Genomic DNA, 15,363 nt, shown 5'->3' with positions numbered 1-15,363 from the left:
TGTATAACTTCTGACATTATCCGTCTCAAGTGACATGATTACGAGGCCTTGGTAAATATAACCTACAGTAATCAAACCGTTTCACATAATGAGATTAAATAAATACTCTATCCTCAAATTGCTTTGTTTCTAATCAATGCTTTGTTTCTAATCAAGGCCAAAGTGACGAAATGGAGAACTTTTGTGGTATATTAAGTGGCCTTCAACTATTACACGAACAAACTTATTACTAATAGAGAGCAAAACCTAAGAAGTCTCTTTCTTCTATCTTACTTTCCACCCTCTCCTAACAATTGATTCATAGTGCAACTGCGAAGTTTTCCTCATGTTACACATTTCAAACCATTTACTGTCAATTTCCGTTTCAGCGCTGAATGACCTCATAGGTCCCAGTGCTTGGCCTTTGGCCTAAATTCTCTATTCAAATCAAATCTAACATCAACAGTATTATATTTTACATCACTCAATACAAAATTCCAGTCGTTAAAAATATGTAACGCCTACGCCTCCGAACAAAAGAATCTATAAATTATTTTCTCAAAAGATGCTCCTGCCTTATACGGATTTCCTTACGGTGACACTTTAATAATGACCCAATATTTACTTGACCTACTGCATGTATGCGATACCTACGCATATTTTTTTTAAGCATTTATGAAAGGGGATTCGGTTTTTCCAAAAGTCAACTGATTATCCATATGGATTTGTGAATTTTAAAAAAAATATTTCAAGGAGAATTGTGTATATTTTATATTTAACACAAAATTATCCAAGAAACTGGATTCACTACATCAGCGATTTTAACACCAAATACCGTGGTTTAGGTTATGGCCAAAATCATTCTTGCATTCATTAATGCAAAAACATAAGTACATCAATGTGATCCCATGAAATTATTTTAATCTCTCGGCACACTCAGCATAAGATTGACATTACCCTAAACTATCAGTAAGTTCTCCTAAGTGCAGCCTATTTTATTCGGAATTAAATATCGCATGGGTTTACTTACGTCCAACTACAACGCATTAGCAAACCAGTATGGTTATCTCCGCATGTTATACGAGACTTGGGAATTATGAACAGGTGTAACCAATGGACACCAACATCACCACACGAAAATCAGTTATATAAATAGTAAATCGAGGAACGGAGGATAAAAAATATTCAGACTAATCTTAAGGATCATTTCTACAATAAGCGAGAAAACGTCTGAACTATTTCCAATTAATGTGAACGAGGGTAAAGTTGCAAAAACGTTGCGAGTCTAAAAGCCAACCTTAAACGCGAGCCTCTGTTGTGGCCGTTTTTACCCCGCCCCCGCCATCCCCCCTCGAGAAATTCTCACCTGCCATTTAAGGGGCTTCCAGAACGCGTCTGTCCGTCAATTACCTTCATCTGGTAACATCATGATGGAGTTATAAACTCGAGCGAAACGATGGTCGCACAGGTTCGTTGCACTTGTTTCTAGCAAATACCACTGAAACGGCAGTAATGTGGCCATTGTGTGTGTCACTAAGCAAGTTGTTTAAAATTGATCTCTTACAACAGAAAGTACGACTCTGCTGCTAAGGACTAACTTCAATAACACAAGTGTCTGCACACGCACAGTGTATAGTGTGCACGTGTGCGCGCACATAACCATGCCAACCTTGTTTATGGCGAGGCTTCAAAACCCGATTACAGTCCGTTAGTCCGAAGGCCCGATGGTCGTAGGTCTAAGCCGGCATTCCGAGGCAAGCGCCCCCCACCCCCGCCTGATTAATTGTAACCAGTAAACACCCTTAGGGTACGTTATGTTGGTATTTTTATGGGTGTTTACTGGTTACAATTTTTTTAGCTATGGAGGGTGGGGGCTGATTAGCTATCGGACTATCGGGCCTTCTGACTTTCGGACTATCGGGCCTTCTGACTTTCGGACTATCGGGCCTTCTGACTTTCGGACTATCGGACTATCGGACTATCGGACCTTCGGACTATCGGACCTTCGGACTATCGGACCTTCGGACTATCGGACCTTCGGACTATCGGACCTTCTGACTTTCGGACCTTCGGACTATCGGGCGGTCACCTCAAAACCCATGGTTCTTTCACACACAAGCCACGTAATCCTCTGTGCCTAGCACAATCTTTTTCTCCACCGTGGGAGATACTAATGGCGCTACCATCATTAGTTCCACTACGCCAATTGCAACTTCATATACTGTACTATCAGCAGCTTAACACTTGCTAAATAAAAAAAAAAAGCCGCGTGATTATACTTTTTTTTGGGGGGAAGGGGAATAATTTACTTTAATGATGGAAAATGAAAATCAGTTAATGATGGTTCAAATGCTGATTAAGTGTGCAGAGTGACTGCTGAAAAATTGTTTTTTTAAGCAAGAATAACAAAGGGAAGAATATGGATGATGAATACTGTACAGCTGGAAGATGTCAAAAGGCAGGAGTAAATTTGACTTGAAAGAGCTTAAGGGCCAGGTCCGACGGCTTGAGGAAGTGCTTGTGGTTATAGGCACACAGGAAGAAGGAATAAAAATGAGATGGTGTGGCGTCAACCAACGAGTTCGGCGAATGAAAGAAACTGCAATTACACTCCGAATCATGCACAAGAACAGAACGTGAAACAACTAGCAACTTCAAGAGAAAGCTAGAAAAAAATATGTCAAGAACCCATGAATTGTCTAGGAATGTGAGAGCATGGATGCGAAGAAGAAATATAATTGGAGGTGGCGGAAGTGAACATAAGGTGTAACAAAACAGAGACAACACATATTCCCTTGTACTGAGACCAAGAATCACGGGTGCAGCATAATTGCTTGGGAAGCCAGTTCAAGGCATATGGAATTGTGATTAAGAAAACTCAACAGGTGACAGAATGCTTGATAGGGGAAAGCGGTGGGTGTATGCATAGGGATGAGTGCGCGTGGATCTAATGGTAATGATGATAACTCTGAGGAAGAAATAAATGTCAAGAGAAAACGTGCATCTCCTAAAAGGTGTAGAGTAGAGCATTATAGGCTTCTTGCCTGACAGGCAAAGGGATGATGTAAGTTAAAAGGAGGGCAAGACATACATGATCAAAGATTTTGACCTAACAGAGGTTACTGAACTTTAAATGCCAAGTAGTTATAGTGGGAAAATGTAAGAACTAGTTCAGTGTATTTGAAAGTGTTGGCAAGGGGACCTAGTTGAGAGTATAAGTGAATTATGGTGAAGGTTACAAGGTTAGACGAATTTTGGTTTGTTACTGAAAATCACCCGGCATCGCAGATTCAACAGGTTATTGGCGACAATTAGATTTGAACGGATTTAAAACAATGAAATAAAATGCTTTTATAAATACTTAAAAATCGGATAAATCTATCTAAAACAAAAGCACTCTGTAAACAATATACCTCAGCCTAGGGCACAATCTAGGCCACTAAAATTTGTAGGCTGAAGCCTTTTAACTACCCAATACAAAATCAACACATCGAAGTTAATTACCTCAAAAAGAAAAATTACCTAACGTAGATATCCGATAAGTTTCACCAAATTCTCTTCACCCATTTTTAAGATATCCTACCAGCTTACAACACACACCTCATAACTGGCTGGGGTAAAATAGTAAAACAATGCTAGATCTATTTAATATTGTAAGGTCTCATGAAATTATAGAATACTCAGTAAAGTGCAAAAACAATCATATGACCGCTCTCATTATTCCTAGAACTAAATCCTATAACCTGAAATTTGGCATCCATCAATCCAATTTCTAATTGTATGTGACGCCGGCCAGTTTTCAAGAAGGGACTCAGAAAGTGACAGAGGTGTTGATAATATACATGGCCATCCACACGTAGATATATCATACACTTGTGTTTACATCTTATGTGAAATAGCGCAATATGTAAGAGGAGGGGTTTGACGTATAGCTGATGAGCCTTCTGTGCTTAAGTGTACATCAAAACTCTGTCCCAGTTAAAATAATAAAAGAAATAGCACAATAAGACATTAAAAATATTCCACTGAAGACCACACCATTACATCAACGCACGATTTAACACGTGTTAAACACTACTCCAACGCACGATTTAATACGTGTTAAACACTTCCTCAATATTGAGAGAACGACATTCAACCTCTAATGCTACATCTTTCACTTGCGCTCGGTCTATTGTAAGAGAGAGAGAGAGAGAGAGAGAGCTAAACTTTAAATCTAAAGTTAGTTTGCAAACTAAAGTTCCCCACTGACCAATTAAAATTTCAAGCGGCTGCGCTGCACAGTACACGAGCCCGTGCGGGCATAAGGCTAGCTAAATCTAGAAAACTGAGGACCAGAAGGCTATAAAAGCGGTACAATGACTGCGTCGAAAGATATCCAACGTCATCTCTCTCCCCTGGGGACAGGTAGGAAAGAATAATTGGTGAAGGGGAGAGGGGAGGGGTGGGTACGGAGAAATGGGGTCGGCAGGTTCCGTTACCGATCATGCCTCCTTTTCCCGCCATATACTGCTCCACAGTGTGTCTGTCACACTGGCTGGTGTCAAGAGGCACGCCACGGCGACACGCCTCAGATGCAGGAATGCCGAAGAGGTACAGCACCTATCTTCCACATGATTCAAGAAGCTCACAAGCGCTGAATCAGAGGGTCCTCGTTTCTGTGCATCGTCGATACGCTCCTCCCACTTCGCCAACACCACACCGCGCCTCAAACTTCCTGCTTGCTTCTCTTCACTCCTAAACTCACTCATATTTTAATCAAAATTTACTAATATACTTTCGAATACATTTACCTCTGAACATACAGTATTTGTGTGTTCCACCAGCTAACACGTCATATATACAATATCTTCAGTATAATGGCGGTGCATTTTCAAACCGCAGAACATCAACGGTCTGGGGAGCCCTTTCCGGTGTTTTGCTCTTATCAATGCTTTACTAATCGGGAGTGCTTACATTCGATATTCGTAAAGCTAATGTTGGCAACCAAGTATAAACCCCATCGAATCAAGAAAGCTTCATTATAACGAAGTACTGCTTGCAAAAACTAATATGGCAACGCTACAAAGTGATGCAACTTGCACGAATCCATTACTTTGGAAGCCCGAACGAAACCAGCGACTGGAACGTATTTTTTTTTTTTTGGGGGGGGCGGCTAAATAAATCTCTCCAGGGATATGTCCATTAATATTCAAAAGAAATTACCGTTAATGGGCCACTAAACAAACCGGTGGGGGCTTTTTTTGTGGAACGGGAGTTTCACCTCCTTTCATGACACAATACAAATGGGAGCAGCCTTTGTCTTCAAAGAATTTCCTTTCTCAGAAGAAAGCCCAGCCTAGCCTTTCACCTTAGACTCACAATTTACAAACTAAAATGATTCAATGAACCTCAAGTGCAGAATAGCATGGTATTAACCTATGACACTGCCAATATTTTCCCGAGGAAAGTTCATTCTCCAACACCTGAAATTGGACAGTTCATCAAACCTTTCATTCGCCTTTGCAAATGCAAGCAAAATTGTAATACCAAGTACAAAAATGTTTGCTCGAGTGCTGCGTGTTCCCGTGCCCGAGAGTGTGTGCTTACAAGCCAGACCCTTCATTACAACAAAAACGGCCCAGTTAACGTTAACTTGACTCTACAACTCTCGACACCTGCAACGCTGATGTTATTCACACTGAATGCAAATGGGAGTGAATAGCAGACTTCCTCCTCTCGACATGGTTCATCCCCGGCTGTGAAATTCGCAGTCTGGGCGAAATCAAGAGCGGGAGTTTTGCCAAGAAGTCGTTTACCTTGATATTACAGTTACAGATTGTGCCAAGAGCATACGTCAGACAGCGCGTCTACTCTGGATTATCAGAAAACCCCGTCAATCAAAATCCTTATCATATTGGAAAAAAAAAAAATAAGCTTACACATTCGTGGGATGACTCGTATAAGACCAACAAACGCCCCAAACTGATAAGATACTAGTCAAATGACATGTAAGGTAAAAGTTAAAACGTTGTAATTTCATTGCAATGCTATTGCTGTGGTATTCAAAATTCACAATTTCTTTCCTTCTGTACAGACATACATACACATGTATGCGCAAGAAGTATTGTAATAAGCGAATAGTCATTGGTAACATGTACACAGGAGTTGACATTAAAAATCATGGTCTATTCGATAATAAATCCTTATGCAGGTCCTCCCTGTGTGATAGCTGGTTAAATAATGCCTGGGGGCAGATGACATCCGCAGTGAGCGAAGGTCAGCAAACTTCACGCAAGTCACAATGAAAAGCCTGACTTGTCAAAATTGAAGTCCGAGGAATAAATGGGAACAAGCAGCGATTACTAGGTCCGGAAATTATCAAAGTATGTTAATATATGGAAATCTACTCTATTAACAACTGTATACTGTATAAGACAAAATACGACCTGCCATGTTTAAATTCTGTAAAATATATATCTGCAAACCGAATCAGGCATTGAAAACATGCAGTCAAGACACACGATATCACCTAAGCATATGAATGCAGATTTAATTTTTTTTTAATACCATAATGATAGTTGATCAATTATGTAATAGCGGGTTGCTTGGGTAACTTTATAATATGCATAATCTCCCTGAATATCTGAGTAATTTTAGATCATTTCTTGGTTTTTGCATATTGTGCAAATTTTCGTGTTTTTCATAGCCATTTCCAGTGGTCTGCATTCACTCCCTATCGATTCATGAACAGACGAGCCTATCGCTGGTTCTTGAATATCTGGTTAGCCCCTTGGAATTATCCCTGCATATAAGAGTGAATCACATTCTCCAACAGTTCAAATTTCCCTACACTGCTGCCTCAGCCTCAGAAGATTGCTCTAACAATTGAAGGGCGTCTACCTTGCGGCATTAATTGTATCTATTTGGGAAGGGTTTCCTTGACCTGAAGACTGCCAAGACCAACCACCTGCTACGCTACCACAACACACATTTACTCAAGAATGGTCATCTTACTGCTACTACTATTCCTTATTCAATTTGAAGACGCATTCACATGCAGCACGACAGACCTAAAGGCAATCAACCAACATAAGCTTCAATGTAAAAAGAAAAAGTATAGAAAAGTAAGAGTAATATACAGAAAGAACCAAATCTTCAAAAGAAATATAAATACAACAACAACTGTTAAAAAGAAATAGTAGAGGCATAAGTACACTGTCCTTAGGGAATCCTTAACGACCGAACTGTGTTCAGCGATTGCGCACACACTTGTGTGGTTTGGGACTCGACAGTCAAACAAAACTGTTCTATATTGCTTTGAAGCACAAAAGACATTTGTTGAACGACTTTCTGGCCGTTAAGGTAAGCCCTACCTGATCACTACATTAAAAAAAAATCATGTACTTTAAAACAGGAGACTAAAACAACTCTGCAAAATGCAAATACTTCTATCCAAAATTACGTATTTACATTTACAATTTTGTAAAAGAGCACTGTCATGACCTTGTCAATTTTGATGTTTATTATTTCGTTACGAGTATTGAAGCTTAGTTTGAATAAGAGCTTTGAGCGAGTTAAGAGACCTGTGTTACACGCGGATGCAACTAGTTAATTAAATCTCGGTCTTCGCAGTTTTATTTTTAGTTTGGATAAACAATTTTAAATAATGGAAATTAATACAGTACGACAGGGCGGGGTATATCCGGTATAGCTCCCTATCCAACAATGATGTCTTCATCTGTCTTGCGTAACAACCATTAACGTTTAGTGAAATAAGAGCTAGTTGACGACACGCCAGTTATTGCAGCTACTTTACGTTTGAAGTAGAATGCATTGAGCTTCTTCATTCCCGAAACGAGAGTAATCAACAGAGTTACCTCACTAGACTGATATGCACATAAGATGATAGGCGTTATCAAAGCTTCGTTGGCAAACTCACTAAAATGCTCTCATTTTATGGTAGTAACTAATCTCGAGTACCTTACATGAGAGAGAGAGAGAGAGAGAGAGAGAGAGAGAGAGAGAGAGAATTACAAACAAAATATCTTTGAAACGACACCCACCAGACTTCCACGAGACAATGGAAAGCCTTATTCACCTACCTGGCAACCGTCCCCTCTATTTTTACATTCCATTCCAGCCGCTCGCTCACTCACTCACAACTTCGTACATCACCCCCGGGCCACTCCTGTCCCACATCCTAATCTTAAATAGCATCCTGCTCTTTTCATATGCCAGTCGTTCAAGAGTTCATCTTCGAGTACTGATTATATTGCTTCTGCTTGACTGTAAGTCTAGCAACTGTAACCATAATTAATAACGCAGTTATTTCGTCTTAAGATCATAATTAGGTATCTACTGCCATCACGAAAGTTAAACATCAAGTCAAGTTACGTAATGTGAAGACTGCCGGTGCTTAATGCCCAGCAAGGCTTCTGAACATTACAAACTCTAGACCGAAAATAGCAGACCATGTGTGATTTTTTATAGTGAATGGTTGGGCTACTTAATACTAAAATATTAAGAGGCGCCCTTGGCACACATACCACTAAGGTCCGAGAGACTTCTAGATACTCCTAGAACCACCTTTCCGATAAAGCCCTTGAGTCAAGGGCAAATTTCCGACGACTGGTTAATTTTAACAGTTTTCAAACACGTCTGGGGGAACAGACTCCAATCACTGATCAAATAATGCAGAGGAGAACAAACATGGCGAACAATGCCTGACTGCCAGTCACCGCTTTGTGCACGCAGCAGAGTTCAAAGGTAAAGTTCAAGTCTTTTATGCGAGCAATGCAGTACAGCCGTAAGCAAAACCTAAAAACAAAACCTATTGCGGGACTAGAAAAATAAATATTACACAACTTCTATGCAATGGTGCATGCATGTTAAAATTGTGTACGTGTGTGGGCAGGTGCGTATGTTTATATATATTATCCACAAATTGATTGACCAGTGAGCGGGTGGCCGGTTACAATGAATCGAAAAGCTAACATTTGAAAAAGCTATGGCTCATGACAACGACGCGGAATGTTATATCACCACCAGTTGATTGCGTCATCTGCTCAAGATGCCAAGTTGTTAAGTAATTCTGCTGGAATAGCAAACAATACTTTACATCATTTTATATACCAAAACAGACATTTTATATACCAAAACAGACAAATATTCTGACCGAAGATAGGCTAGCCCCACAACTCAAAATGGCTGGTAACCCATAAGAAATTGCTAAATAAATGAGCAAGGCCTTAATGGCCAGCAAGTCCCCGCCCGCCCGCCCCCAGCCCCCCACTCTCTCTCTCTCTCTCTCTCTCTCTCTCTCTCTCTCTCTCTCTCTCTCGTGTTCATAGCGCAACCAGTGGTCCAAGGCCAAGGTAAGGGAGTGAAGGGAGAGAGAACCTGAAATTCCTACCTTGCGTCTTGACCCCTTCATTTACAGAAGGCTGTTCTTTCTACCATGTTGACCTTAACTACAAAGTGCGTATATTTTCATGGTCAACCCAAATTCCACGTCCTTTCACTGGTTCATCGAATTAAAAAACTGACCTACCAACACCGCTTTTATCACTGCCAAACGAAGTACATAATTAAAAAAAAATCTTGTCTACTTTAACCTACTGTCTCCTGGAAGACCATAGCAAATTTGCAAGAAATGGGGCATGACATTTCAGCATACTAACAGACCTTCCTGGCCCTACTTCTCTCGATTCATCGAAAGGTCATCAGTACTGAACATTCTGCTTCGAGAGAGAAACTTGCTAACGTCATTTCCCCCACATTCACATATAAAAGTTGTACTGGAACATAACGTAAGGCATTGAAATTATGCAAGTACTCGACAATATGAACTTCCATAACACATTTTGTCGAATGGTATGAGGTCAGCAGGTTAGTCATGCAAGATGTAACAAAAAATACTGGGCTTCTCATACTATATGAGTAAAGCCTAAATGAAGTGTTCCTTCGATCAGTTATAGACCCCTGCCCCTGCTTAACACACTGCAATGGAGAAGTTTTCCACTCTTAATGATTAACTCAAGAGTTTCAATGAAAATTAAAGAAGTGAAAGTAGAGAGGACGCCCTCCCTCCTCTTCCCTTCTTGCTTAGCGGTGCACGCTAGATTCTACACAATATGGGCCGTCACAACAACCGGCGCTCCCTCCCACACTGAAACTCTTATGAACGCGACCGCCGTAGACATACCAATCCAATTAATTCTCTTTGGATCATTACACTGTCATCGAATTGCTACTTCTCGCGTTGTAATTATAATGTTATTCCACAGCAAAGCTATGCCCACCGGGAATCAAAATGTTTCTGTCAATCCTCCCGTAAAACAGCGGACTAACGAAAATGCACAGAACATATAAACCGAGGGTTAGATCAATAAATAGGCTAAGTGAAGACAAACCAACGCTTCTTTCAGTCACAAACCCCAATGGATCGGTTAGCACACTGGAATATCCTACAAGAACAAACACAAGTTAGCAGAAATCCAATATGGACTGGGTCTATGGTTTCTCTACAGTGTTAGTGCTCACCTGCCAGGTATGCAGACGGAGTAATGGAAGCCATGATTGCCCAGGACATAGAGAAGTTCAGGCGCGCTGCGGTAGGCTCCCCACACGGAGAAAAGGGCTAGAAACACGTTCCACATGAAAAGCGGCAGCCGTAGCTCGAATCGAGGCCTCGTCTGCATGTACAGTTGACCGCCAAATACCACTATCATGTAGGCTCCGATATAGTAGAAACTTGTTGTCCAGTTCTCCTTCATCCATCGTCGTTTCTCGTAGTTGTCAAAGTCCTCTTCGAATTTAAACACGTACGAATAATTAGGCATTGTGACCGAATCCATGTTGGCTGTTGATTGTAGTTGGGCGGCAAAGCAGTTTGGTATGCAGGGAATATGGGAAATTTCTGTAATAATGGTCAACTGCGGCACAGCCTGGGCAGGATATAACTAAATTAGCACCGGTCTGACGGCGGAACGAGGACTTTCAGCAAATCGTCTATCACAGAATTGATGTACAACAGCGAGAGAGAGAAGGTGAAACCAAGAGACGAATCAGCACCAATCTGCCTTCGCCGGTGTGCCGCCGCTGACAGCTGAAGCAGACGACACGCTACCCTTAACTCACCTCGCATCCAGACACTCGCAGTGTTCTAAAAACTGTTCGAGTTGCCACTTCCCCTGATAACGAACGCTATTTATGGACATTATATAAGGATACTCAGCATTTTAAAAATATCTAGATATCTGCTCTTATAGATATTGATTTTTGGTGGGCTAAACTTACATCAAACGTAAAAAAAAAAAAACCGGCAGACAAATTTGGTTCCGAATACTGTTTTCACCATGCAAGGGCGTATGACTCACTTCATACATCAAAATTGTTCTTATTTATAATTCACAGTTCGTACCACTATTTAAAAGCTGAAAACAAGGTTACCAGTTGTATTGATTTTATGAATGGCCAGGGGAGCAGTGACATCATGTGGCAGAGATCCGCTTTCTTCTCTACACATATGAAAAAGGATCAGCCATCTTACCACTCCCCGCGCTTTGAAAAGTATGGCAACAAAGAACCACGCTATATCATTGTGATGTCACTAAGGACATTGAGAAGAATTATTTCTATGCAGTTTACGTTAAAATGATATGCAAGAAATAATATATTGATGCTTGTTAAATGAAAACTAAAAAGAAAAACAACGCAGAGAAGACACAGAGTAAAAGAAATGAACACAAACCAACATTTATCTTTAATAATAATAATAATAATAATAATAATAATAATAATAATAATAATAATAATTGTTTTTGCACAGTAAAAATATTTTGAATCCGCATATTTGCACAATACTAACGTCTCCCTGCTTAAATTGCAGTATATGATAAGTGTGAACAATGTCTTATTAACAAAATTGAGTGTAAAATATATCGTAGACTCAGGTTATATTTTTGGCTACTTGTAGATTTCTTTATGATACATATATAGAGTTACAAATGGTGAATATTTATTCTTTTAATAAGTACTTCAGGTGTCACAATGATAAAAGAAATAGCACTGGTGCAAAGATGGTCAATTGAGATGCTATATGCCTAAGGTGCCCCATCAGGTCGTCAGAAATGGCGCATGAAGTAGAAATCAATTAGAGGTTACAGAATGGATTTTGTACCCTCGCACGATGTCATGACTTGAACGCGTGGTCAGTCAAAGGTCGGAATCTACGAAACGGATGTCACCTTTAAGTTTTTCAACTGATAAGGACCAACATTCTTACGTGGTGATCACCTTTCTATAAAGGGACTTTAGTGGTCTAGGGAGAAGTGATTCTAAGCTTGGTAAAACATAATGGTTCATGAGACATGTTAATAGTTTTGCCTTTTATCGCGTTTGTTGAGTCGTTTATAAGAGGATTTTTACCACCACTCCTACACGAATGATAACAGCTTCGAAATAGTATCATGTCGCTGTCATATGTTGGCCTAAATCTGTAGTGTGAGCCTCATCCTTCAAAGGAAGGAAAATTGATAAACGTGTAGCGTTTACGAGAGCGTGGGCGGGTGACTTAGTTGACACAGTTCATATGTTTTTTTCTATTGAATCGCTCTTCCGACTTCGACCTTTTAGTCAATAGGCGCCATTTCTGCGACCGACGAGGTCCAAGTCCAGAGGTTCATACCATATCTCATTCTTTTATTCGCTATTATATTAATTTACGAGCCGTAATTATCGAGGCTTACTTAATCTAGACTAAGGAGAACAATGAAATATAGTTCTGAAGATTCTCTGACAAGAGACGACGATATCAGACGTTGAGTGCTGAGCAACCCGGTTACTTAGTAATGGTTGCTAGCTAATCCTGTTGCATATGCAAGAAAATATTGACCTATGTTATGATGTAACATGTATAATTATGAAATACACACACACACACACACACACACACACACACACATATATATATATATATATATATATATATATATATATATATATAATATAGAAATAATCAACACACAATCACGTGTAGAACAGAAATAAATTTCTGACTCACATCAGGATCGAACCCAGGTCTCTCAGTTGAGAGGCGAGACTGCTGGCAACCAGGCCACACAAATCATAAAAAAATTTGGAACCTGAGTACCACCACTGTACCTAAGGCTTTACCTGGGCAGGCTAACTGATTGCATACCAGCGTGTTTTCCCCAATTTCCCGACTCAACTGAGTCTGGAAGTTGGGGAAGACACGCTGGCTCCAACTTCTTTTATGACTTGTGTGGCCTGGTTGGCAGCGGTCTAGTCTTTCAATTGAAAGACCTGGGTTCGATCCTGATGTGAGTCAGAAATTTATATATATATATATATATATATATATATATATATATATATATATACATACACACACACACACATATATATATATATATATATATATATATATACATATATATATATATATTATATATACAGTATATATATTGTATAAAAGACTTTCACGTAATACAATTAGCATATAAAATAACTGCCTTATATACCCATTTTAATAAATAATGCTTCTTACCTTTAAATTGTATTCAGTTCTTTTGAAATAGTTTTTCTAAGACATGTCTAGATTAACCCGTCACTGTGTTATGCTTTATCTTTTATTAAAAATCATGTTGACAAATGGAGAGGCATTATCTGAACGGCCATTACTTAGGAGGTGAGGCACATCAAAGGGTAATTCACATCTTCCACTCAATGCTGCATTACTCACTTTCACTTGGCATGTTCTCTTCTGCTTCGTGGATATTTAGGTCCTTCTGTTCCTACACCTTTTTCGCTCCACCTGCCCACGCTTGTTATCATTCTCTTTTTTTTTCTCCTGATTCTTCTGAATTATACACTCTATTCAACACCGTCTCCCATTATCACTACATGACCAAGCCATCTTGAAATACTTTGATCCCCATTATCACTACATGACCAAGCCATCTTGAAATACTTTGAGCCATCTTTTTAACAACACGAACTCCCATTCTTCGAATCTTTCCATTTGTTATACCAAACCAGTCACTTTCCCGTCCAAATAAAAGAAACTTTTAATTGCTCTCAGCAAAATGCCCTCCTCTTCGCTCGTCTTATTACGTTTCCATCACTTTGTGCAGGACACGTATATACAGCCTTTCATTTTACTATAAAACTTATTTTATGTGGTAGGCAATTTATTCTACAAAGAAGAAAATAACTGATCTGACTTGTTTCAACTGGTAATAAAATTTTTCTAATTACAGGATATATACATATATATATATATATATTTATATATATAATATATATATTTAAATTATATGTAATATATATATATATATATATATATATATATATATATATATATGATGTGCTAATACGTCATTATCACGCTTGTTGTGACTGGTCTTCACGTTATCAAAGCCTCAATTTTATTTTAACTCATGCGAGTAACAATAGTTCATGAAAACACATGAAAATTTGAACATTACGCTTTATATATTTAATCTGGACGACATTTCCCTAGGGTCATCGTTTTCATGGTTGTAACAATTATATAATCTACGGGTATAATGAACTCCCTGCCGTCGTCCAACCCGGGACGAGCTTCTCTCGCCAATGATCCCCATATAAGTATGAAGAATGAAGCATATTGAAGCCTCTCTTGTAAAACAGTCAGTTTCTACAAGGTCTTTTGCTTTGAGGCTTTGATAGAGAAAAAATTTGTCCCCAAGAAAAAAATTCATTGACGTGGAAAAAAATATTTACAGCTATGCGCGGTTTTTTTTTTTTTTTTTTAAGACGCTTTGTCAAATTCCTTCCCTTTCTGGCGCGGCATAAAGCGAATGCTTTGACACTACAGCATTTTGTCAAAGTTCCGATCACTCATCAAAAACTGTCTTAGCTACTCGCTAACCAAGGCCCCCCACCCCTCCACAAGTTACGTCATACTACAAGCTGATGAAATTATGCTGAAAACAAGAGTTATCAGCTAAGGCCATCAGTCATTATCTTAATTTTGCGGTGATCGCAACTTACGTAATGCAAAGCAAGGAACAATTATTGTCAGACAGAAGAGACGCCTGTTCCCTTGGAAACAACTTTTCATTTCTTGAACAAAAATCTGTCGCATTTATCTTTGACCACGCCAATGTCTCCTCTAGTTCTCGTCATAACATTTCCATGAACACAATATAGACAAAAGAATATCGAAAATCTAGTAGGAATAAGAAAATTCATGATAAGACGAAGAATGGGTTTCCGGTTGCCACGTGATTTCGAGTGAAACTCGCCCGGTTACCGGTTCGATACTGCAGCGTGAGGGAGCTAACAGCGTCTCTCATTTCGGTTCTTCTGTGTTACGAAAAGGGGAAAGATAAACCT

The 15,363-nt window shown here is 39.4% G+C and overlaps 1 protein-coding gene across 3 annotated transcripts in view; it reads right to left on the bottom strand.

Moving 5' to 3' along the window:
* Positions 1–15,363, bottom strand: part of Baldspot (elongation of very long chain fatty acids protein baldspot) — a 131,544-nt gene that overhangs the window by 5,890 nt on the left and 110,291 nt on the right. The window contains exon 1 of one of the 3 annotated variants that reach the window (XM_067112645.1): positions 10,504–11,112. The exons of the other annotated variants lie outside the window; for them this stretch is intronic. Within the exon in view, the coding sequence (XP_066968746.1) occupies positions 10,504–10,817 (314 nt within the window). The 5' untranslated portion in view covers positions 10,818–11,112. Of the gene's footprint in view, positions 1–10,503; positions 11,113–15,363 lie in introns of those variants that run through there. 3 annotated transcript variants of the gene reach the window in all.

The sequence above is a fragment of the Macrobrachium rosenbergii genome, chromosome 12 (genome assembly GCF_040412425.1).
Source record: "Macrobrachium rosenbergii isolate ZJJX-2024 chromosome 12, ASM4041242v1, whole genome shotgun sequence".
NCBI classification, from domain to species: Eukaryota; Metazoa; Arthropoda; class Malacostraca; order Decapoda; family Palaemonidae; genus Macrobrachium; species Macrobrachium rosenbergii.
This window is presented reverse-complemented; position numbering and strand designations above follow the sequence as displayed.